Source organism: Pollicipes pollicipes, unplaced genomic scaffold, assembly GCF_011947565.3.
Source record: "Pollicipes pollicipes isolate AB1234 unplaced genomic scaffold, Ppol_2.1 Scaffold_6686;HRSCAF=7923_pilon_pilon_pilon, whole genome shotgun sequence".
In the NCBI taxonomy this organism is placed as follows: domain Eukaryota; kingdom Metazoa; phylum Arthropoda; class Thecostraca; order Pollicipedomorpha; family Pollicipedidae; genus Pollicipes; species Pollicipes pollicipes.
The window spans coordinates 22,962,685-22,987,013 of NW_023596921.1; the positions used below are offsets into that span (position 1 = coordinate 22,962,685).

Below are 24,329 nucleotides of genomic sequence, written 5' to 3' on the forward strand. Positions count from 1 at the left end.
ACATCGCCAGTCCATGTTTGTCTGTAAATGTTCAACACCCAGTCAGAATCGGTTAGTGATACAATTTTTATAACGTGGCTTTTAACATGCGCGCTCGCAAATCTTAGCAACAAAAACCTCGATTCCGGGCGTCGCAGTCTCCATTGTCCGCGAAGCGCTGACCCAGTGGTTAATTTTTCGCCGTGGCTCACCGGTGGACTAAAATGATAATGGTTCTGAAATCACTACCCATGAACTCTTAAATCTAGTAGTAATTTTGAGCATGCGTACTCGCAAAACTTCATAAAATACCTCGGCCCTAGGTATTGCAGTCTCCGCAGGCCTCGCAGCGTCGGCCCAGCAGCTAATAGTGAGCCGTGGCCAACGGGTGGACGAAAATGATAACGCTTATGAAAGAAGTATCTTTGAACGCTTCAGGACACCAAATCTTACATCTGCAAGGCAGTCTGGGTGCATATTTCACGTGTGCGATTTTTAGACTAATGATAAGGGCGGATTGGTCTTTGAAGCACCGCGAAGTGGTGTGGAAACTGGTGGTAGAACTGAAAAAGTAGATGCGGATTCTCTATTTTTCGTGTTTCTGTAACTAAAACTCTGTCAAGAAGACAGATTAACACAGCGCTCGCCGTCTGGTGGCATTTGCAGTGGCCGACGCCGTTTGGTTTTTTCGGAAGCTACAACCCGGGCCATGGCTGTCCATGCTCTGGAGGTTGCGGGCGGGCATTTTCAAACATTTTGAAGTATTTTTTTTTACTAATCCATCGGGGAAAAATAAACTTTCCTAGGCAAACATGGGATGGCCTTTTTCGCTTTTTTTAATTCATGTCGACCCACTCTGTTCAACAATAATGAAACCCCACTGTTATCAACAATAATGAGACCCCTTATTTCCGGGCAATGAGTCCTCTGAGTAGAGCACCAGGAGTACATTACCGGCTCCGGTCAAGGGCTGATGGGCCGTTCCGTCCAATCGCTAAGTGTCTTCTGGCTATTATTTTGGCGACACGGGGGGTCTCCTGGTCGATCCTGGGGCCATTGGAAGGATATATCATATCACATTGTTCCCCTCCCTGACACGGGAGGCCGTCTGATCCGCGCAGTTGGCCCCGAATCAGCGCAGGAACCATCATTGACGCAACAACATCCCATGATCATCACATCATCCTTAAAGCGTCCCTGTTCGCCGAGGGTGGGCTACAAATTGTCACATAGGCTCCAGTTCCGTGTTTTTATGTGTTCTTCAGAGATATTGAGCAATCCTGAACGTACATTGTAGATGAAATGGATCCTAAAATAGTCTTAACATGGCTGATCCATGTTCGTCTTAAAATGTTCAGGATTTGGTCAGAATTTGTTGCTGATAAAAATCATGAAATATGGTTTTAAACATCACGCTCGCAAGTCATAGCAACAACAGCCTGGACGCCCGGCGTTGCAGTCTCCATGGGCCGCGTGGAGTAGGCCTGCGGCTGTGGCACTAAGCGATGGCCAAGAAGAGAACGAAAAAGAAAACGCATATTGAGGAAGATGGCTGGTGAACTAGGTAAATTGGCATGTACATTGAAATGTGGTGCAAAAGTAAGCTCAACACAACCTTCAACTGAAAAGGGGGGCAGTGAACACTGCTGTCCCCCCACCTTGATAAAAGGGGGCCATGGCCCCCCTTCCCCCCCCCCCCTGTTCCTATGCCCATGCCTGCCAAGAACATAGGATTATCCATTCAAATAAGAGGTGCCCAAGACGCAATGTGTAGGGCCCCGAGCGATCGAGTGGGTCCGAGCAGGTTAACAGATGGGCTCCTCACGAGGATATGGGGCCCTCCATTCAAATAGGAAGTGCCTAAGACCCGATGTAGAGGGCCCCGCGGACAATTGAATGTGCCCGAGCAGGTTATCAGGAAGGCCCCCGACAAGAACGTAGGCCCCTACATTCAAATACCCAATGTGCAGGGCCCCCAAACAATCCAGTGTGGCCGAGGAGTCAAACAGAGGGGCCACGACAACTGCGTAGGGAAATCCACTTAAATAGGAAGTACCCAAGACTCAATGTAGAGCCCCCTCCCCCTCCCGAACGATCGAATGTGTTCGAGCAGGTTATCAGATAGCCGCCCCGACAAGAGTACAGGGCTCTCCATTTAAAGATGAAGTACCCAGTGTGGGGGCCCTCGAAAGATTGGGTGTACACTAGCAGGTTATCAGATAACCTCCGATAGGGGCGAAGGGTCCCACATTCAAATACCCAATATGCAGGGCCCCCAAGCAACCCAGTGTGCTCGAGCAGGTTGACATATGTAACCCCGACAAGTGTGTGTAGGGTCCTCCATTGAAATAGAAAATGACCAAGACCCACTTTAGATGGATCCGAACGGCCGACTGTGCCCAAACAAGTTAACAGATGGACCCCCGATAAGAGCGTAGGGCTCTAAGCAGGTGATTGAGAATTGGAAGGGTCCTAGACCAATGTGGAGAGCCCATGGACATATCACGAGCGCGTCGGTACGTTTGCCGAGACCGACGTGAAGGGCCCCTGAGCAAAATAGAATATTCCGGCAGGTTAACATATGGGGGCCCCCGGCTGTAGCGGACGGAGCCTTTCGGGCGAAAGAGAAGAATGCGTGGAGGACCCGTGGTTGACAAGAGCGCCCCGGCATGGTGGCAGGAAATGCCCCAGCAACAGCCTAGGGGACCCCGGGGAAATCCACAGGAGCTGAGTGCAGCGTGGAAGGCCCGTTAACGATCGGATGGATCCTGCAAGCGGGCACATTGGTTTCCCCGGAAACAGTATAGAGTCTCTGGATAGTGTAATAAGCCTCATAATATCGCAATCGTGACCCTATCAATCAGTGAAGAATAATTGTTGTCTGCTCGTGGGCCCTTCACTTTCGCTTGCGACTGTTCTTGGACGCCTGGAAGCCCAAAGATGTCCAATTTTGTTACGTTTTGTGTTCAAGAAATACATCTGTTCGGCCGGCTTTGAGCCCCTTCGGAGCCAATGGTCTCCTTCGGGCCCAATGGGGCATGACCCCGTGCTCCTCCCCCCTCTCGACGCAGCATACCTTCAAAACACAAAAAACTGGTTTATGCCCAGATGTGACCCACGTTTTAAAAAGCTGGAGGTGTCGGGACCCCCCCCCCCCCCCCCCCGCCAACTAAGAACAGCCCTACACTTCTGTGTTCGGCATTATGAGTTCAGATTTCTATGCTGAGTTATAACCTTCGTCATGCACCCATCATCCTCCACCTCCATCCTGCGGTTAAAAGACGGTATGGGGTAGACATTGGTTATGCTGTCAGTACTAGCGTTTCAAGTTTTGCTTATGATAATGAGTGTGTTATCATCAGCACTACCTGGTGGACTTCCTGGTGGCTTTTCTTCCTTTGAGATTGCCGTCTTTTGACTGTTTCACTTTCACGATCACTGTCGATCTTAATCCCTGTCAACTTGAATCCCCATCGTTTTGGAGTCCATGGCCTTCAACTTAACGTCATTCGCCTTTTTTGTTCAACCTTTTCGATAAGATGTTTTCAGTTGTCTGTGTTGTCAGGACTCCGGCATAACACCTCTTTATTCCGAAAATTCTGAGTACCAACTCAACGGCGTCGCATCAAGAAAATCGACTTCATGCTCGATTTTGGCCACGACCGCAGCCATGATTTTCTTAATGGAGGGCTTTGGAACTCAGTGAGTACGCACCACGCCGATTTTTAACTTAAATCGTGAGCCCTCTGTGGTAAAAAATAAAATTCCGGGCCTTGGGGGATAGGGGCGGGCCCCCGATTACTTTATCGGTTGCACTCCTGACTTTGGCACTCCCACATTCTGAGACGCTCCTTTTCTATGATCCACTGAATTGGTGATTCTCATTACCCTCTTCAAAACGTAATTCCTCCTAGGATTTTGGTCGCAGCATTTTACGTCTGTGGGATACTTAGCACTCAAAATAACAAAATGTCAAAGTGCAGCATACATACCGCCGCGCTGACATAATCATTGCATGTGGTACCAGCGAAAGAAATTTGCTAAAACAATCTGTCACACTCGGGGTGGAAGACATGTTTTGCTTATGGGGATGTAGAAATAATTTGCCATGATTTGATGGTGAAAGAGACAAGAAGACTTGCACGCTTTCTCAAATCTCAATCAATGTTTCGCACGTTTTTGAAGACGTTTTACCGAACGAGTTCTAGGATGCAACGAAATATCAATAGAGTGGTATACTTCTTAGAACGCTGAGGAATAACTGTCAGTTGCTGTGCTAAAATGTTTATATTGCACCTGACCAAGTGCAGAGTGCGAAATAGTTTTTCACCCAGAAACAGATAGTCGTCGCCCAGTAGAGTTCAGAAATGTATCTGTCATACTGTCTTAAACGCACAATTCTTAACGTCCGATTCAGGGACTCAACGTTGTAGATGAGTCAACGGGAGATACAGATGACAATGATAAAACTAAGACAACATAACCTATAATATATTGGTATATAATTTAACTGAAGATATCGTGTATAATAACGAAGTAAATGAAATTGATTAGAAACACAAAGAAAAATATCGTCAATGATAGCAAAAATCAAACCACCGAACGTAGTACTGAACACGAGACAGACAAGACAGACAGATGGGTATCTTGTGTTCGTGCAAAACAAATAAAAAGCTGGATTATAACCATAAAGAAATCGAAGGATTCTGAACGTTGTGTTCTCAAACGATTGTGAGCTTTGTGACCTTTAACATAGAATAAGAAGAACGTGGCAGATGTGGACGACTTCCGTCTATTACCACTTCATTTCGATCAAATCTCTTCTCTGCTTTAGCCGAACCTTTGATCACATGAAATGATATGTGATTCGACAGTTTAAAACAGCAGCCGCTTCCTTGTATTTCAAGAAACCGAGTGGAGCAATAACACTTTGCATTTGATTTCTGTTTTAATTTTGTAGTGCAAATGTTATGAAGAGGCTCTGATTAATGCTGAGGTTCTATCCTGCTTCCCTGCGCTGTAGAATGGGCCTTTTAAAACGCAAGCATGAATTACCGGCATCAGGAACGGTTACCACCTAAATCGGTTTTTACAAGCACTGAAGCTTCCGTCCAACCGGCTCCGATCTTTCGGAAGCACCTTCTGAATGACGCCATTGGCATCACTAATAGTTCCACGGATCATAATGCATCTATAATGAAACAATATTTTGTGAATCTTATACGTGTGTTGACATCATTATATAATGATGTCCGTGAATGACTAGCATCACATTGCCATTTTGTGCATATGCACACAATAAATATGTGATGATAACCTATTTAGTTTTATGCTCTTTTCCATATCAACCATGGGTTCTAATTTCTTCCATGTTAGGTCAATCACCCGTGACCTCGCTGTGAAAGCGTGGCGCGTTATAAATTTAGAAAATCGTACCTCCGTTATGCATTCTGAGCTTTGTTCGACCGAACAATTGGCGCGGTGGTTCTTAAAGTATGGACTGGTTATAGGATGCGCGTCATTAATGCTTGTGAAGTATATTAAGGTCATTCAAGGCCAAGGTCATCAGACCGAATTCGAGAAGCTCTGAAAGCTCGGGAACTTTCATACCAGTGAGATTGGTTTGGCGGCGCTCTCGCAAGTACATGACTCCGAAACGCAAGCGAAACAATGTTGCTGCCATTGGGAAACCCTTACGAATATGAGTTATCAATGCATCGAGACTTATTGCATCCTCCTTCATAAGCCTGGTAAATGACGGTGCCATGATGATCGAAGTTCGCAGGCAAATCTATAAATCGCATTACGTTAACACTGGTTAGGTCTACGGGCGCTGGATATACTGGGTTTAGTTCCGACAGTTTTAAACGGAAGACAGGATAGATCTCGGTGACCTAAGCGTCCCTAATTCTTATGTTACTCTATTTAAAGTTCAGGAAAAGGGTGAGAGATTGTAGTGGCCAATGGCCACAACGAGCCAACCTATACAATAACGGAGCTTGCCGGAACCAGTCTGTTTTGTTTTAAGCCGCAGTATTCTGTACTGGAGATCGCCTTCTAAAAAGAAGGCACAGACTCCTTTCCGGTCTATTCCTGGCACATGTCCAGTACGGCCAACGCTAAGATCACGTCGGAATTTCCTGCTTACTCAGATCGAGGAAGTTACATTCTCCACATGAATCAAACCGGGGGCAAAGGTGATGGAAACACCGTAATGTTTCAAGACAACATCGCCTGATCAAAAGTCCGCATGCACGCGTCCAATCGAGCTTACAGGACACATTCTAAACAAATGTGCCACGTGTTAACGAGAAGTTCATGGCGACACAACCAGCGGTTGCAAACGTACATGTCCGTCAGAGACATGGTTGGGTGAATCTGGCCGTGGCTGACCGCTGCAGTGGCGCCATTTCCGGTTGGTTGGCTGAGACCCGCGCGGCTTACGAGCCCGTTCGTACTGATGAGCCTGGATAACCATTAACATGCGCTCGAGTAGGGGTCAAATTGACCCTTCAAAGGTTTTTTCCAAAATGGTTTCCGAACGGCGCGGCGTAGCCGCGCCAAATTTTGCATAGCTCTAGACAATTGAATGGCGGGTTGTCTGACATAAAAATTTAGATGTACCTCGTAAGATCGCTGACCTCTGGCAGGTCAAAGTCCGGCCATGGTTTCAGCGAAGGCGATTTCTAGGGAATCGTTCAATTTGATCCAACAACGAAGTGTTAAACGAAGCCATGCATCTCTGAGATACTTTTTTAGGAAACACAACAATTGAATTAACATATTACATTGACCCACGTCAATTATGAAGGACAGACCAAGGTCCAAAGTAGCCTGTTTTATTGCTCTAGGGCTTGCTGTGTGGGGTAGTTTTTGGTGCTCATTTCGAATTTATTGATAACAGGAACTGCATTATGCACCTTTGATGAACATTTTAAAGGTCAGAATAGGTCACTGACCTAAAATGGCCCAAGTCATTTTTTAAAGGATTTTACTGCCTGGTTGTAAAATCTAAAATATAATCTTTGTTGCTTGTTCAAATACAAAGCTTAAAGCAGCCTTGTATTACTTCGGTCACTATGACCTTCAAAAGGTCACCCAAGGTCACTGAATTTAAATGGGCATGTCGCCTTTTACTTAGAGCAAGTTATTTAGGGTCTAGGAGCCCTTTGGATACCAACTTAGAATTTCACCTTGTTTGACCTTATTTGCCGAAGGTCATGACCTAGTAACCTCATAATTTGACCTAAGTGAGTTCATGCACAGGCCAAGACACTCCGCCAATTTGGTGTCTCTAGCTTTTTTAGTTCCCGAGATCTCAGGGGCTCAAAGTGACCCCCACCCGAGCGAAGGTTATCCAGCCGGCCATCCGGTTGCGTGCTAAGTGTGCATGGTGGTGTGCGAGATGGGCAATTCAAAGCCAGGGTCACGTCTGGTAAAGCTCTCAAACTGCTCACGGCGTGGCTTATAAACCATTCACAGCGTGCCATTCATCTACCAGGCTGCGTTAGTTCAGCATCGGTCATTTGGACTTCGTGAAGGATATCAGCCTATGCGGTCACAGTTGTTGAACTGATGACAAAGGAAGATGCCAGGTGAAGTTCTAGGCTAGAATATCATAGGTTTAGGCAATGTTAGGTTGGGTACGCTCACAGCCCATTATCAACACAGAACTACGCACCGGTACGGTAAGGCACATTCTACAACCCGGTGTGGACGGCCTGGTGTAAATCTAGGACCGCTTATTTCATTCTTCTAGAATTGTTTCAACTTTCCAAACTTTCGGCATTCAACTTTCCACTTCCAATTTGAACTTAAGGATTTTCTTATTTCAGCTCTCAACTTCAGGATTTACACGACCTATGATTTGAATAAGGATGCCCATTCCTTTCGTGGACAAAATCGTTAAGCCAATCGGCGGAAATCCATTCAGTGGTGTTATGGTATCATGAGTCACTGGTGTTATGAGTCACTGCAGCATAGAAGTCTCCTTATCACTGGCTTTGACGCAAGATGGAGCACGACCGATAACTTCGACTTAATTGCGGATTGGCCTTAAACATGACTCAAGCTTATTAGGAAGCATTCATCCATACTCCTGTGCATTCAACTGGAACTGCTGAACCATAATGTACCCGAAGGAAGTGAAAAAGAAAGTCCCTTTTGCTCTGCGAATGCCATTGACTTTCTCTCCTTCTGTTTTTCTTCCCTCTTTTTTCCTTTATCTCTCTCCTCTCTCCAGCTCACCCCCTGCTTCCCTGCCTGTAAAGACGCGCTGCTCGGAGGGTCAGGTCCCACCGTCTACGGTTGCGCCAGGGACTGACCTTCGGTGATGACCCAGGCGCTCCAGCAGTGTTTTGTCAGTAGCTATCGGCACCCGCGTTCGTTGCTTTTTTTGCTTGTTTTACAACCATCTTTTTATGGTTTCGCGATAGCTCCGACTACAAGGTGTCAGGAAGACGCAGATGCACCGTTGATGGAAGCTTCGATCGAGAAGATAGCTGACTGCGTGTCGCCGAACTGAGGTACTGCGGTACCGGGCGGAGCCGGGGAGACCCGAGCGCGAGCAGCCATGCCAGGTCTGACAGACTGGGGCGCGCGGTCACGGTCGCCGGGTGACAGCTGACAGCACAGTTGAGTCACAGAGTCAGTCACAGTCACAGTCACAGCACAGAGTCAAAGCAGCAATGGACCAGCAACAGGACGTCCATGGTTGGTAATTAATGGTTTGAGTTTGTATGTGGAATGCAGACACTATGTCGTCGAGGTTGCTGGAGAAATATGGTCGGCAAAAAAACGGGGCCTGTTGTGTCACTGCTTAGCTGCTTCAGGTCCAAGCGGGTCCATGTTGCCTCGTCCATGCAATGACAACCCCATAACTCAATGTGGCCTGGCTTTTGAGAGCTGGGGAGGGTTTCTGACCTTCATGGTTCTCTCCCGCACGCTAATTGCAAAGAGGCAGCAGAACTCTTGCGTTGTCGGAATCTCGAACCGAGATTCCATCATTAAAGGAATGGGCCCGAGGCGTTCATCTCAATCGCCCCGGGGCATTTCGTCACGCCTGGATCATGTCGCAAGTGACGTAATTCGCAATCACGTATCTGTAAGCGGGCAGCTCAGTTGCCCTACAGACATCAACCCGCACAATTTCGAAACCTGAATTTACGTTTAACACTTTTTTCTTGAGCGGTGAAATGACTGCGCATCACTGCATTTACCTTAATGTATGGGAATATTTATTGCATGAAGCACTTCTAGGAAAGCAATGTTAAGAAACCCAATGCACATAATCATCATATCACTATATCTATACGAAATCCGTGTGGAAAGGATAGTCTATAATCCGCCTCCCTCTGGAGGTTCTGGTGCCCTCCGCACGCTGCCCCTCCCCTCTCTAATCGCTTACACAAATCAAAGATCCCGATCACATTCACCCATCCGTCATCCGGTGCCCACCAACCGCGAGTCGTAAAACACTCAGAGTCAACCGCCATGACCGACACGGAAGGTCACGCTGCCCAAAAACGCCCCCAGCACATCGATGCGGCGGCAGGGTGCACCGCGACCGCGGCCGCAACGCCCGTCCAGGTGCGGCGGCGCGGCGCGGTGCACAACGCCGGCGCCTGCTCCGCATACCTGGCGGCAGAGCGGCCCAGCGCGACCGGCTATTCTGCTTGAGACGTCTGCGGGTGAGGTGCGCCCGCCGAAGCCTCTCCTGCCGCGGAGTCGGCGCCCGCCTGACCCGCCGTGGTCCGACAGCACGCTCCCGCGCCGCGCCACTCGCATGCCGGCTGCCAACGGCGGCCGCGTGACCTGAAGCGGCATGGTGCGGAACAAGAGAGCGGCGCCCGGCGTGCCCGACAGCGACGGCAGCCCGCGCCCGGCCGACCCAGTGTGCCAGACGCCGCCGCGGAGAGCCCACAACCCGCTCAAGGGCCCGGCTCCGATGCCGCCGTCGACGACGACGCCGCCCACGGACCGCATGCCGGCCTTGGTGAGCCGGAAGGCGGCAGGCATCGCGCCGCAGCCGCGCGGGGTGGCCGCCGCCGCCGGCAACTTCTGCCTGGGGCCGTACGAGCGCCGCGGCGCCGCCACCGTGCTGGCGGACGCCGCCGACGGCGACTCGCTCGGCGTCGACAGCGAGGGCAGCTCGACGGATGTAGGCGTGTGCCTCGACGACTCGGCGAGTGACGCGAGTCAGGACTCACTGGTGACGTCCGACTCGGCCGTCAGCTCGCCGGCGGCCCGACATGTGACTCGGTGTCGGCCGGCCCCCGGGCGGTCTCCCTCGCCGCGGCAGGTGACGCCCGCTGGGTTGGTGCCCACTCGGGCCCCAGCGCCGGCTTCAGCCCCAGCCCCAGCGACATGTCCACCACCAGCCCCAGCACCCGTCCTGATCCAAGCCTTGGCCTCAGCACCGGCCCCAGCTCTGGCCTCAGGTCCGGCCGTGTCCGAAGCCCCCGGTGTCTCCGTAGTACCTACGTCAACTCCAGCCTCGGCACCTGCTCCTGCATCGGTTGAGTCTCCGACCCCAGCTGCGCCTGTAGCTCCATCGCCAGACTCTACTTCAGCTCCGATCCCAGCTCAAGCCTCGGCACTGGCTATAGCTGCGATCTCGGCCTCTGCTGCATCCCCTACCCCTGGTGCGTCCCCCGCGCCGGCTCCATCTTCATCCCCGGAGATTTCCGCCGTGCCAGTTGCGTCCCCTGATGTTTCCAAATCGCTAGGGCAGAATCAATCTTTCTCCGCAGCCACTACCGCAGCACCGTCGTCGGCTCCACCTACGTCTCCAGTGACGGTTTCGTCCAGTGCTCCAGCCACTTCCCCAGCGCCGACTCAGACGTTGCCCCCAGCCACGTCCCCAGCGCCGACTCAGACGTTGCCTGCAGCCGACTTCCCGGCGGAGGTCTCGGCCACAGATACAAACACGACCCCAGTGCCTCCCACATCACAGCGCACGTCTTCGGTGTTCCTGTCCCCTGAGCAAACGACTCCTTCCTCTTCGCCTTGCCCCGTCCTTCGACCTGTCCGATCCTCTGGTTCCGCTGCGCCTCCATCCAACGCAGCGTCACCACAGCCACCTCATACCACCTCGTCCGTATTCCTGTCTCCCGACCAAACGACTCCGCCATCGTCGCTGGCACTCGCTTCCCGCCCTTCTCCCTCCCCAGCGTCCTCCCCGAGCCCAGCTCCAGCTTCAGCCAGCCCTGCGTCGTCGGGCACGTCGTCGGTGTACCTCTGCCCCGGGCAGGCCCCGGCGGCGCCTCCACCGCCGCCTCAGCCGCGCCCGCCACCGGCCGTCGTCCAGCGCACTTACGGCGAACGCCAGCGGCCGCGGCCGGCGCCGGCGCTGCCGACGCTGCCCGAGTCCGGCTACGAGTTCCATCTTCGCGAGGGCACGGCCGGCCAGGAGGCGCCGCCGCCACCGCCGCCGACGGAGGACGGCTTCGCCGGCGTCAGAGACCTGCTGACGCCGGCCGACAGGATCCGCAGCGCCAAGGGCACGGTCAGGGGCGTGCGAAACCGCGTGCGCGCTGGCATCGCCACCTTCCTGTCCGATGGCGCCGCCGCCAAGGTGAGGAACTGTGGGAAAACGTTGGGTGGGATGAAAGGAGCATGCTTGGAGAGACCGGGCAGGGATATCGGGCTCAAGTGCTTACTCGTTCCTTAGCGCAGGGACGTTTTGGACGCAAGGACATAAATATCGTGCAATGATCGACTTGCACGACACGTTTGGTCTTTGTTGCGTCAAATACGTAGCTGGTGAGCATCACGTACCCTATAAACACACAGCGCGCAGCCTGAAACGGTCTGGCCTTGGTTTTTAACCGGAGGTTACGCTCCGCCGCATGATGCATGAAAGCCGAGACTGTTACCGCACCAAGCGTGTCTTGTGGCACACCACCAGCCACTGGAACACTAGGACTAGCCATCATAACTCCCGTCGGTGGAGTCGGAGCGTCGAAGGCGGGTGGATGTAACTGCGCGTCGGCTCGCCACGCTTCGACGCGTGCGCCGCCAGGCCTGAGCGCCGGCGGGCGCAGCCTGGCAGTCTCGCTTTCTCCGGTCAGGATTCGGTTCGAGGGCCCATCTGGCACGTCATTCGGACGCTTCTGCAGAGGGGAGCGCCGTCGTGCAAGTTAATCCGAGCTGGCATCTGACCATCGCTAATGCGCCACGAATGTTAGCCGGCGCCGCTGGCGATAGCGGGCTCCGGACGATCCGCCGGCAGGATAAGCTCCCGTCATGGTACCGGGCTGAACGCGGCCGCCCTGGTCACGGACGCCCGTCAGCTGAATGGGCCGCGCGCGATGCCGCTACGCGTGTCGCACTTCCGAATGGGGCGCTTTAGACCGCGAAGCCTTCACATTCTCGTGGCGTGACATTGAGGGCACCGGCCACCTGACCTGAAGCGCGAGTCGTGCCGCTGACCGAAAAGGGTGTCATTTGGGGCGCTCGCCGTAGTGTTGCACTACTTATATATCGAGGACCATCGCGGTCGTTTTGTCTTTCGTTTCCTCTCGGGTTCAGTATTACCGAGCACTGTGCGGTCATTGGTCGCGCAGTGCAGCTGCCATATGTCACACCATCACTGGGGATGGTGTGACCATTCTGCTCAGACCGAACCGGGTGCGGTGATCCCGCGACCCCTACGGCCATTATTCATTCAGGACCCCGCCCATCGCTCGTATTTGGCGGTCCAGTGTAGCGGCGACACTGCTGGAATCCACCTGCCATACATTGTCATGACTGCTGCTGACGTAACTTTTCGCTGAGCTGAGCTGACTGTCTGTCCAGATAGCCCGCTCCCAGTGTCGAAAGGTCAGGACCTGCGCGTACGGAGGGAGCGATTTGTTCCACTCGAGCCAATCGCTGTGTCGTCAGCTCACGGAAGGCATCTCACGATATGACCAGATATGGTCTGCCATCAGTATCTACGGGCAGATGTTTTTTACCGTCCTGATACGCTCTCCTGCAGTAGATGTCGAGGGGTCATGAAAAGATTGACACGATTAAAGCCATACACTGCAGGGAGTTGGTATTACGCTAGTTCGATAGAAACATTTTTTTCTGATTTTTTAGGTGATTGCTGGCAAACTTGCAGAATCATCACGAATGTGCAGTGCAAAGCGTGACACATAGCTCGGATATTTTGTACGGCGGGCGCACTGAAAGGCGGCCTGCAGTGGCACCATCCCACAACATCGCCATGAGAAGGTCTTCTGCAGTGAATGCCGGGGCTACCGCGGGAGCTCTCCCGCCGCTCACCACCATCGGGGTCCCTCTCCCGCGGACCGTTCTCAGCAGAGAACGCGGTCTGCACACGCCTGCGGTCACCGAGATGCACGTGGCACGATACGGGCCCCATGCTCTGCTGAGAGCTGTTGGGACGAGACACGAATCCAAGGACACTAGCGATTGTTACAAAAGAAAATGCTGTCTTTTAGAATGCTGTCTTTACCGCATTCCCTGACAACAGCTGAGAAGAAAAAAACATTCAGCTGAAATTGGTCTTTAGTGTCATGTTGTTTCCAATATTGTTGAAAATAATAATGATAATGACTGATAATGACAGCGAGCAATGATAATGACAATAACTGATAATGGCAGCGAGCGATCGTCAGCTACGTTAGAAGGTCCATCAGCGCAAGCTTAGCGGGCCTGCGGGTGCAGCCCACCCGGAATACCCATAGGCCAAGTTTTTGTTTCGCTACAGTGGAATCGATTCATTTCACAAACTGATGTGAGATGGGAGCCGTGTCGTCTCTACCGGCCGAAATCAGCGCTGAATCGACTCAAACCGAACTGAAAGCAGCAACCGATGTGCTTATTCCGACAAGTCTTTCAAGCGGAGCGGACGGACCTCCAGATATGCTGTTTTTGTCTTAATCGAATGTGTGCCGTGCGCAGGGTCCTACAACAGGCTATCTAGCCAGCTATCGCGACCGTGGTCGATCCATCGGAATCAGCTTGGTGTTGAGCCCTGCCTCCTTGGGTCTACAATGGAGTCGACTGAAATTGGATTGTGATTCTCGAAGTCAGAGCCTGGATCAATATAATGCGCTGCCGGTCAGAGTCTAGAGGCGCGCAGTGGACGAGTGAGGGGGCTCAGGCTCAAATCCCGGCTGCACCATGGTCTCCGAGCGTTGATAAGGGAAATGCGGTCGCTGGTGCTCCATAAAAAGGGATGTGACGGTGTGTCGCGTTCGCGCTATTAAAAAGAGCCAGAGTCCATTCTGCAAGAGTGGAATTCTGCGTCAGTGACGTCAATTTGCTTTTACGATTTTGAATTCCCTGCTTTGGCGCTGACAGCGTGGTGTTCCACTTGCTCGAAGCTTCCAGCAGAGCTGCACCTGGGGTGGCCTGCCGCGTGGCCAGGTCCTCGGCGATGGCCAGGTCCTCGTCCTCGGCGATGGCCTGCCGCGTGGCCAGGTCCTCGGGTGGCCGGCCGCGGGACCTGGTGCTCAGGGTTGGCCGGCCGCGGGACCTGGTGCTCAGGGGTGGCCGGCCGCGGGACCTGGTGCTCAGGGTTGGCCGGCGCCGGGACCTGGTGCTCAGGGGTGGCCGGCCGCGGGACCTGGTGCTCAGGGTTGGCCGGCCGCGGGACCTGGTGCTCAGGGGTGGCCGGCCGCGGGACCTGGTGCTCAGGGTTGGCCGGCCGCGGGACCTGGTGCTCAGGGGTGGCCGGCCGCGGGACCTGGTGCTCAGGGGTGGCCTGCCGCGTGACCAGGTCCTCAGGGGTGACCGGCAGCGGGACTCAGTCCTCATCAGCTTTGCAGTCCAGAGAACAGGGCCTTTAACCTTGTCCACAACGTTTTCTCAGTCAATATGGGGGAACAGCTGACCCCGCCCGAGGCGTTGCCCCGGCCGTGACGGCGGGTCGAGTGACCTTTGCCGCAGGGAGTTTGCCTCGGTGACCCGGCGCGACGCGGGGAGCCTGTCATCGGCCGCCCAAGAAGTGGCCTGCGCCCGTTTGCTGGCTTTCCCGGCAGCGGCGCCACACCCGCAGCTAACCGGCGCGGCTGCGGTAATTGGGGCGAGGCCCTGTCAGCACGGGCTGCACGGCCATCGGCCGGGCCGTTAGTGTCGCGAGCCGGTGTCCCACCGACTTTCTTCGCCGGCCGCCCGTGGAGAGGTCGGGGTGACTGGTGGGGCGGCCGGACATGTTGAGAGAGCGGCGTGACCGACAGTGGCGGGCTCGGTGATGTGGCCGACGGGTCAACTGGCGGCCGGTTTCTCGGCGGGAATATGAAGACCATCGGCCGGCCGGAAGACATGCCGGCCGAATGGTGTTTCCCCACACTTTACAAGCAGCCCGTGACAATACGGGTCCGCGGGTAGCAATGCCACAGGCGGTGTTTGGCCACTAAACACCGCGGTGTTCTCCATTTCACCTGGGCCTGTTACTAAGGATGCTCTCCTGGTCTTGGAAGTGATAACATTAAAGATCACCTACCATCCATAGCTGCTGACGTTTCTTTTGACGGCAGATCCCCTCGAAAAGTTTCTGGCAATACGCATGTCTGGTTTGTCTGGCTTGCTTATGAGGCTAAGTTTTCTGCTAAGTTCATCTGGCTGCAGGTCGCCCTAATTGGTAATTGGGTGAAGTCATTTAGTTGATACATTCCACCAACTCGTGTGGAAACTTCTGCCTGCCTAGACATCAATTTTGCCCACCCCCTTCTCTCCCATATACAATAGGTTATATATATCACCCTGTGTTCTGTCTACGGTCAGCCGGCCAGATCATTTTTTTAGGTACCATTCCATGGACATGCTGATGCGTCGCAGGCGACGCCGGAGGGCAGCGAGCGAAGTTAGCAATGCCACCTCACCACAGGACCACAGGGCGTTCCGATACCGCGTGCCTTGGATCAAAAATAAATAGCACCGTAATGTCACCGGGACAAGGTTTTTCAGCTCTACCGGTTCCTGGTGAATGAAACATCTAGAACGCACATATTTTCACATGTACGAGCCGATCCGGTAATGTTGTGTCTCATTTGTACATGCTGTATTTGGTGACTGGTCGCCAATGGAACAAGCTGACGTGGTTCGCTGTGAGCTGTGACTGCTTTAAAGTGTCCTGTGCACATGAGCGCCCTGACATCCTTACGGGCCTGATTCACGTTTTTGCGCTGATCAAGAATTGAACCATCCTCATACACTCGCTTATCGATTCACTTCCACGCAGTTGGGTCGCTTAGTCTTCCGCACATTTCATAATGTAACAGCACGCAATTCCTGTATTTCAGCCATGCCGTCACATTGCTCGTCGTGAGGGGGTGTTCCATATTGGAATGTATCGAAGCAAGCATCAGATGTGATAAAATAAGCTCAATTTCACCTAACGCAGTGCTTTTAAGTAAAAAAGACTGCTCTAGACAAAAAAATTTCTCTGCTTAGTAAATATGCCACTCAATGCGTCATTGTTTGACCACGTCACCGTACCTTGCGCGGCACTGATCGAGGGCCAGTTAACGGCCGTTATACTTGGAAATCGTGCTTACGAATGCCAGATATGACCAATTCGACAACTATCTTTGTATTGGCCTTGGACACAGCATGGGTAATGAAATGACGGAATTTGAATGACGTTATTTTGACGCCATGAATGCTCAGGTGTCCTTGAAACAATCTGCATGAAATAGTTTGCACATCTTCGCGGGCGTATAGCTTAAAAGCTAGAGTGGCTTAGATTTTGTGAAGGACAGGGCTGTGAACCGTGCCGAATGATCTTCCTGGTAGCTATTTCAGTTTTAAATCCCATACAAGTGTGGAGCACCCCCTTTATGCGTTCATTTTGAGCTTTCATCAAAGTTCGCTCGAAGGGGAGAAGAAACAGAAGGCATGATTCGTAAGCAATTAGTATGGATCGGAACGACATGTGAAGAATGAGGAAATCACATGTCGATGAAAAGAACCCCCCCCCCCCCAAAAAAAAAGAAGTAAGAGCTGTGGTTGGGTTGACTGTTAAGTCAGAGAAAGCTTTTAGGAGGCAAACAACGTGATAGTAACAGAAATGGATGAGAAGAATTCACTATCATGCCTAACCGATTCATGGCATATTAAACCATGTGAACGGGAATTGGAAGAAACCATGTTGGCGAAGCTGATAATTAAATGTATTCCCTACCACCTCCGTATCGCGTTTTGCTGCTCTGCAAGTTTTGTAAAGCGCTACATGTCGAGCGGGTGACATGTTATGAAATATTTTGAGCGTAATAAGAAATGATTGGCGTTCAATGTGCTCCAGGCAAATCTACTCGGGAGATGCCTCAAGCAGCTTTTTTGAACTCCACTCATCCCGAGCGAGTGCGGCGCGCGTTACAGTTGCTCGCCAGGGCCCCGCTCGGCGAGCCTCGCTGGCCAGCGGCAGTCGGCGGCTCTTCGCTTCACATCACGGCATGCCTGGGACGGGGTGCTGGCCTTGAGCTGCCCTTGTATCGGCTGCATACACTAAGGCCCTTCTCGCGCTTTGTGTCCACTCGCAGCGATCACTTGGAACGCCGCGGGACGCACTTGCTTTCCTCTAAAAAAACTGGCTGAGGACGGTTCAGGGTCGTTGAAGTTTACTCATCATAATCGGCGTCTTATTTGGAGGGCTTGTAAACGTACTTGAGTTTTGCTAGAGGCTAGGTAGCGGCACTCCCTCCCCATCCCCACCCACTCCCACCCCACCGTTCATGTTCAGTGGTGAGAACACACCTGAACAAAAGAGCGCGTCGTGTGAAGGACGTTTTCAGCAGGTCTGCTGCCAGGTATTGTGTGCGAGAGCCCGACGTCATCCCGTCATTGCTCGACCTCCCGCGTGTTCGCAGTCAAGGACGCGAGACCTGGACTGCTTGACTACCAGCGTGTCGCCCTGGTCATGGACCCGGGGGCCGGTGTCCACCATATTCAGATCGCGCGCCGGCCAGATGGACCGCCGGCGGGTGGGCGCGTCTCGACTCACCCCTCACGGCCTTGCAGATAGCCATCTCGCGGACGACTGGAGGTGGCTTCGGTGGCTTTGGTCCGCCGGCCTGTTGCCACGCGCGAATGCCAGCTGAGAGCCGCGCCTCATACTTAGCTCTTTGCTTCGGAACGTGGGCGGACTGCGGTCTGAGAGGGAGGTTCGTGCCGGTAGTCCGCTTTTGTCGCCGCAGCCGGCAACGAGCTGTTTGTTGTGAAAGTGCAGCCAGCGTCGGACTTAAACGACATTGTTCGGGCTTAAAGGACAACAACGCTGATGAATTACGACATTTTTGTTTTCGATAAGTTGAAGTGTTAGGAAATTATCCAAACTCCCCGGCCGTAGAATGCAGCGGTTGTATCGTAACATTGCCAATTGAGCATAATGTGACATTATTTACGAAACCGCATACATTATATGGCCCTAACAGGAGCGTTACTTTCTGGAATCGGTTGGAGAGCTCCCCCGAAAAGCCTGACGTAACCTGGTCTGAAAACCTCAGTTCTCTCCGGATTTCGGCATGTTGAATTTGCGCGCTTCATGTTGATTTTTCAATTGTAGTATTTCTTAGATTTAAGAATTGTAATCTGCGAAAGAACTAATTCCAATTTCAATTAAATGTGAGCCGTCTTTTGGCAAAAGCCCTAGAATAGATATAACGCACAGAGAAGGCGTAAAAACCTTAGTAAGCGATCACTGGTGATTACCGCTGTCGCTGTTCGTGTTGTATAACTACCACATGGATTATGTGGCAAGTACACTTGCCGCTGTTTGGAAAAGCATGTGTCGAGTTTGTCTGGGCCACCCTGTACCATTTCAGGCTGCCGCATATTGCAGTCCCAATCCAGTCGTTATCATTTGAAAAACTAGTCAAAAATTTGCAGACTGGTTTAACATATGAAGGAGTAAGCATCACAGAAACATTAGAAACCTACAGGATATCATTTGGTACAGAATACAAATCATACTTATGGTGAAATGTTGAGGTACCTACCACCTATACCAATAGTTAATATACTTGTTCCGTATTTAGTTGGCCCAGTGCTCCCTCCGCTCATATGCATTGAGGGGGCCCAGAGAAGCGTTGGGGGGCCGCTCAGGTCAGCATCGGGGCTCAGTCCCCCCCCCTTCCGAAAGAATGCAGAGTGACGCTCCTGGGCATTACAACATGGTATGTGTAATGCAGCTCCAGCATGTGAGAAATAGTGCGTAATAACTGGATGAACACTTGCGGTGGGTCATGTGACGCTGAGCATTTACACTATGGGTAACACATGCCAAAGCCATGTCCGGCTACGGCTAATGTTCCTACAACGTCCCGGTCGCAAGTCCCATTAGACATCAGCTCGTGCGTCGGAGCGCGTTTTCGCTGCCTCATCACCGTCGTCATTCGAGAGGCTCTTGCTTCGAACGCGGAAAGTTGCCAAGGTCGTCATCCGCGCGCAGGCTGGGCGTCCTCAGTTGGCACCACGAGTATAGATCCGTCAGCGGGACAGAATCGCTCACATGGATCTCACTTAGCCGGATAGTACCAGCCTGGTATGGTACCGTACCATGGCACGTGGTCGGTAGGCAGTGAGACCCACTGTTGCCGTATGGTTCCGTGTGAGAGGCTTGTGATCAAACTAGCCGATGCATCACAGGGAAACATCTGAGTGAGCAGATTCATGGTGACCGGCACAAAATGCTTCAAGGCCACGCCGAGAACGAGGCTGGGGGGCGTCGAGAAGCGGCATTACCTGCTCCAAGGACATCGCAGATAGAGCCCATGCGAAAGTAGTCACGATAGGCAACTACAGTGTCACTGAGGTTTTTACTGGTATGCATTTACTAACGAAAGAGCCACCCCAAAAGCGTTTTTATACACCTGTTTTGAGTTGACTGGAGATGTTGTCTCACGGGCTCTCAAGCAGCCCCCTGTATTTGAATGCTGCTCGTTTTCGCCCTGATGAGATGTGTCGAACCGGCAGCCTTAAAGGGCATGGCTTGGCCTCTCGCGAGCTCCACAAACTTGCTGTTCGCAGCTGGCACGGGATACTTTGAGAATAGCAGTCAGCGAATATCTGCGCTCGTTGATGATATTAATGTCACATCATCCAGTACTGTCTGAAACTTCGCTGCCTAATTGTTGTCAAAATAAAGAAGCTCGTCGCCTTCCAAGTTTGATGTTCGAAATTTGGTTGATAACTCACAACTAAACAAGGAGGGCTGCATTTTCGTTCGACAGCATCACCCGTTCGTCGGTCGCACCACTGCCCCCTCCCCCTCCCCGCCCCCCCCCCCCCCCCGTTTTAACCTTCCCGTCCGTCCGGCAGACATTCAAGGAGCGAGAGCAGGGCCGGCTCGTGGTCTACGTCACCACCATGGGCATCGTACGCGCCACCTATCAAAGGTGCCAGCGTGTGCGACAGATCCTACGGCAGCTGATGGTGCAGTTCGAGGAGCGAGACCTGTTCCTGAGCGAGGCCATTCAGGAGGAGCTGCGACAGCGTCTAGGCTCCGACAGCGTCCAATTGCCGCAGCTCTTCATCGAGGGACAGCTACTCGGGGTGAGTGCTGTGATGGAAAGAGCAACTGCTTGGGGTGGGTACTGCAATGGGAGGAGCAGCTGCTTGGGGTGGACACTGCGATGGGAGGACCAGCTGCTTGGGGTGGGTACTGCGATGGGAGGAGCAGCTGCTTGGGGTGGGTACTGCGATGGAAGGAGCAGCTGCTTGTGGTGGGTACGGTGATGGGACAAGCAGCTTCTTGGGGTGGGCACTGCGATGGGAGGAGCAGCTGTTTGGGGTGAGTATTGTGATGGAAAGAGCAGCTGTCTGGGTGTGTGCTGTGATAGCAAGAGCAGCTGCTTGGGGTGCGTACTGTGATGGGATAAGCGGCTTCTTAGGGTGTGTACTGTGATGGGATAAGCAGCTACTTGCGGTGGCTACTGTGATGGAAAGAGCAGCTGCCTGGGTGTGTGCTGTGATAGCAAGAGCAGCTGCCTGGGGTGGGTACTGTGATGGGATAAGCAGCATCTTGGGGATGTGTGATGGGATAATCAGCTTCTTGGGGTGGCTACTGTGATGGAAAGAGCAGCTGCCTGGGTGTGTGCTATGATAGCAAGAGCAGCTGTTTGGGGTGGGTACTGTGATGGGATAAGCAGCTACTTGGGGTGGCTGCTGTGATGGAAAGAGAAGCTGCCTGGGTGTGTGCTGTGATAAAAAGAGCAGCTGTTTGAGGTGGGTACTGTGATGGGATAAGCAGCATGTTGGGGTGGGTACTGCGATGGGAGGAGTAGCTGCTTGGGGTGGGTACTGCGATGGGAGGAATAGCTGCTTGGGGTGGGTACTGCGATGGGAGGAGCAGCTGTTTGAGGTGGGTACTGTGATGGGATAAGCAGCTTCTTGGGGTGGGTACTGCGATGGGAGGAGAAGCTGCTTGGGGTGGGGTACTGCGATGGGAGGAGCAGCTGTTTGAGGTGGGTACTGTGATGGGATAAGCAGCTTCTTGGGGTGGGGTACTGCGATGGGAGGAGTAGCTGCTTGGGTGGGTACTGCGATGGGAGGAGCAGCTGTTTGGGGTGGGTACTGTGATGGGATAAGCAGCTTCTTGCGGTGGGTAAGAAGTTCTGCCTCGCCGGTCCAGTTTGCACACAGTTTCCGAGTGACGGACTATAGTTTTTTCCAGATTTTAGGACTAGAGCACAGCCTATGGTTCGAACTTCGGATCATGTCAAATACTACGGAAAGTGGCATAGCGCTGCCTCTGGTGGCTGACATATCAGATGGGAAAACGTGCACCACGGCCAGAGTAGCTCCCGACAAGGAAATTAGTGATAACGAATGTCTCCAATGTAAAAAAGGAATATATGTAATCTATAAAATAGAATCTTCAGCCTACCACCTATTAGAACAAACTGAAATTTACGGAATTTGCCATAAATACATACTTGTCTTTCAAATGTAACGGATGTTAAATCTGTTACGATGAGCCAAATTATGCATTACAGAACACGTTGTGCTTGAATGTGGTACAAGCCATGAAGTATAGCATTCCACAACCAAAATTATGCGCATCCGAATTTCCGTAATTTACCCCCGAGATCAGGACGGAGAGAGAGAAATAGGTAATAGCCAACGACGTGTAAACAAGCAGGTACAAATACAGAGTTGCCGTGGACTTCAGTCTCGCCTGTCGGACTGTGTTGTTTGCTCTCTCGCTCGCTCTCTCTTGACGTCGCCAATGAATCACGCCTTGTGCAGCTCCAACCGGACCTATCCCGGCGCGGTGGGCCAGTCGGCGGCCGCTGGGTCGGCGGCACCGTTAGCTAACCCGGACCGGCGATGACCGGCGCGCCAGGGTCGGTCGCGCTCGGCTACGGCACCCGCGAACCCAGCTGATCCGCCAGATTAGAGGCCAGGAGACAAATATGGCGCATGGGATCCACTGGATGGGGATGCATCGCTCACTGGCGGTGGAAGCCGTTACTATCTACACCCATCTCGGCGTTCCGTTAAAAAAGAAAAACAAGCAAAACGTGACTGATAATTATTATGCTCGCATGTGACTGGAGCGGGCGTGTGACAACCAGCGTTGACTCGGAGACGTTCGAAGGAAACTAACAATGTTTCTAGACGCCAGGCGTTGGGAATACGGATGCAAATGAGGTGCGTGGGTGTCGAGACGGCAGCTGTGACCTCTGCCACCGCACCCATCCGCCTCCGATCCCCTGGCCCGGTATTTCCCGACAGCCAGCAGGCAGCCGGCTCTGTGGCCGCCGCCGGCCCCGGCTCAGCGAGAGCGCCGCTCGGCCGGCGCCGACTCCGGCCTCTGCTCGGGCGATGTTGCCTTGCCGAGGCCGTCAGCGGCCGGCGGCAGGGCCGGCCCGTGATGCTGGTCCGGCCGGCGGCGCCGCGCACGCCGTGCCAGCTGGTGGCTGGTGGGTCAGCGCGAGGCATCGTGCTCCTGTTGGGTGATTGCTGGTGACCCCGCCACACTCGTTATGATTCAGTAGTCATGGTTAGCGGGGCAGGTGCAAATGTCTCGTGCTTCCAGTTAGTTTGACGCAAGTACTGGATGTCTGCGTGTCCTTTGCGAAACACCTGAAAACTGTGCGAGCTGCGGTGAATTCACCGACTCTGAAACTTACTTTCATGAACTCTGAAATTTGCAAATTTCCCAACCGGTAGCAATAGTCTTAGGCTACAACATCTCTGAATTACGGATTTTCTTGGCGTTAGGGAAAGGCTTGAAAAATTCTGGCACAACCGTGGCTGGAGTATGCTAAAATAGTTGGGTGTAGCAAAGCCGTCAGAGCGTGCAACTTTAAATAAATGGAAATTATAAAATCATGATGGTTCGGATGAAAGCTTGCGTGACCGCTGGCCACAACTGCTACACCGCATGCTCCACCCATACCCGCCGCCTCGGTGATTGCATTAGCTAGAATTACACGTCTTGAACTTGGACCGTCATTGGAGGTCAGAGGTTTCCTTGGGCCGAGAAAATGATTACTGCCGCTGTGCTAAGCGCTCTTATTACCTGCGAGCACGTCCGCAGCACATAACCGGCGGGCTGGGTGACTGGCTGCCTGTGTGAATGAGTGGCTGCCTGGAATGGAATGCTGCCGTTTATGAAACGGACGGACGGACGGACGGACGGACGGACGGACGGACGGATTATCGTCGCGGCTCTCAGTCTCTGTTTCCCTTCAACTCAGTCGGTTTTGCTCAGCTCCATGGGCAAGCCCGCTGGCGCCTGAAGCGTGACCCGCTGGGTCACGCTTCAGGCTGCAGGCACCCGATGTTCTGTCAGTGAGAGGCAGACATCTCTCGGCCGGTAGCTGATGACCTGATACTGGTGTGCCGTCAGGGCGCCGATACGGTGGAGAGATTGAACGAGACAGGCGAGCTACGCCGCATGCTCAAGCCATACAAGGTAAGAGGCTGGTGGCGACCACACACACGGCATTGTGCAGCTGAAAAAGGTGCACTCGAACAAAGGAAATGCGTGTCTTTGGACTTGCCCAGTGTGTTGAGCAGCCCACAGCCAAAATGGTGGTGATCATTGGTATTGTTTCCGCGTTACTTATGAAATTATTGCTACTTAGTTGCACCTACATTAAGTACTTTCCAATCTCAACAATCATATCCAAAAAAATAGATCATGCTCATTCTACTACCTCGTTGCAGCTAGACACTTTTGAAATGTTTGAAGATGTGCTAGTATGTTATCATCCTCTGGTATCCTAATATTCCACAAACTTGCGAATTATTGGGAGCTTCTGGTGATAACACTTGTCGGTGCCGATATTCATAGATGCTGAGTTTTAAACAGCCTTGGGTATTCCACCGTCGTAGTTATATTCGTTGATTATTGCAGCTTATCATGCTAAAAATATGTTTACTTTGGG

The 24,329-nt window shown here is 52.6% G+C and overlaps 1 protein-coding gene across 1 annotated transcript in view; it reads left to right on the plus strand.

The window, feature by feature from the left end:
• The first annotated feature begins 9,471 nt into the window (after nt 1-9,471).
• LOC119108079 (glutaredoxin domain-containing cysteine-rich protein CG12206) overlaps nt 9,472-24,329 on the plus strand; it is a 30,964-nt gene continuing 16,106 nt past the window's right edge. The window contains exons 1-5 of the mRNA XM_037231657.1: nt 9,472-9,487; nt 9,873-11,236; nt 11,288-11,554; nt 20,251-20,484; nt 23,789-23,854. Coding sequence (XP_037087552.1) covers nt 9,472-9,487; nt 9,873-11,236; nt 11,288-11,554; nt 20,251-20,484; nt 23,789-23,854 — 1,947 coding nt within the window. The remainder of the gene's footprint in view (nt 9,488-9,872; nt 11,237-11,287; nt 11,555-20,250; nt 20,485-23,788; nt 23,855-24,329) is intronic.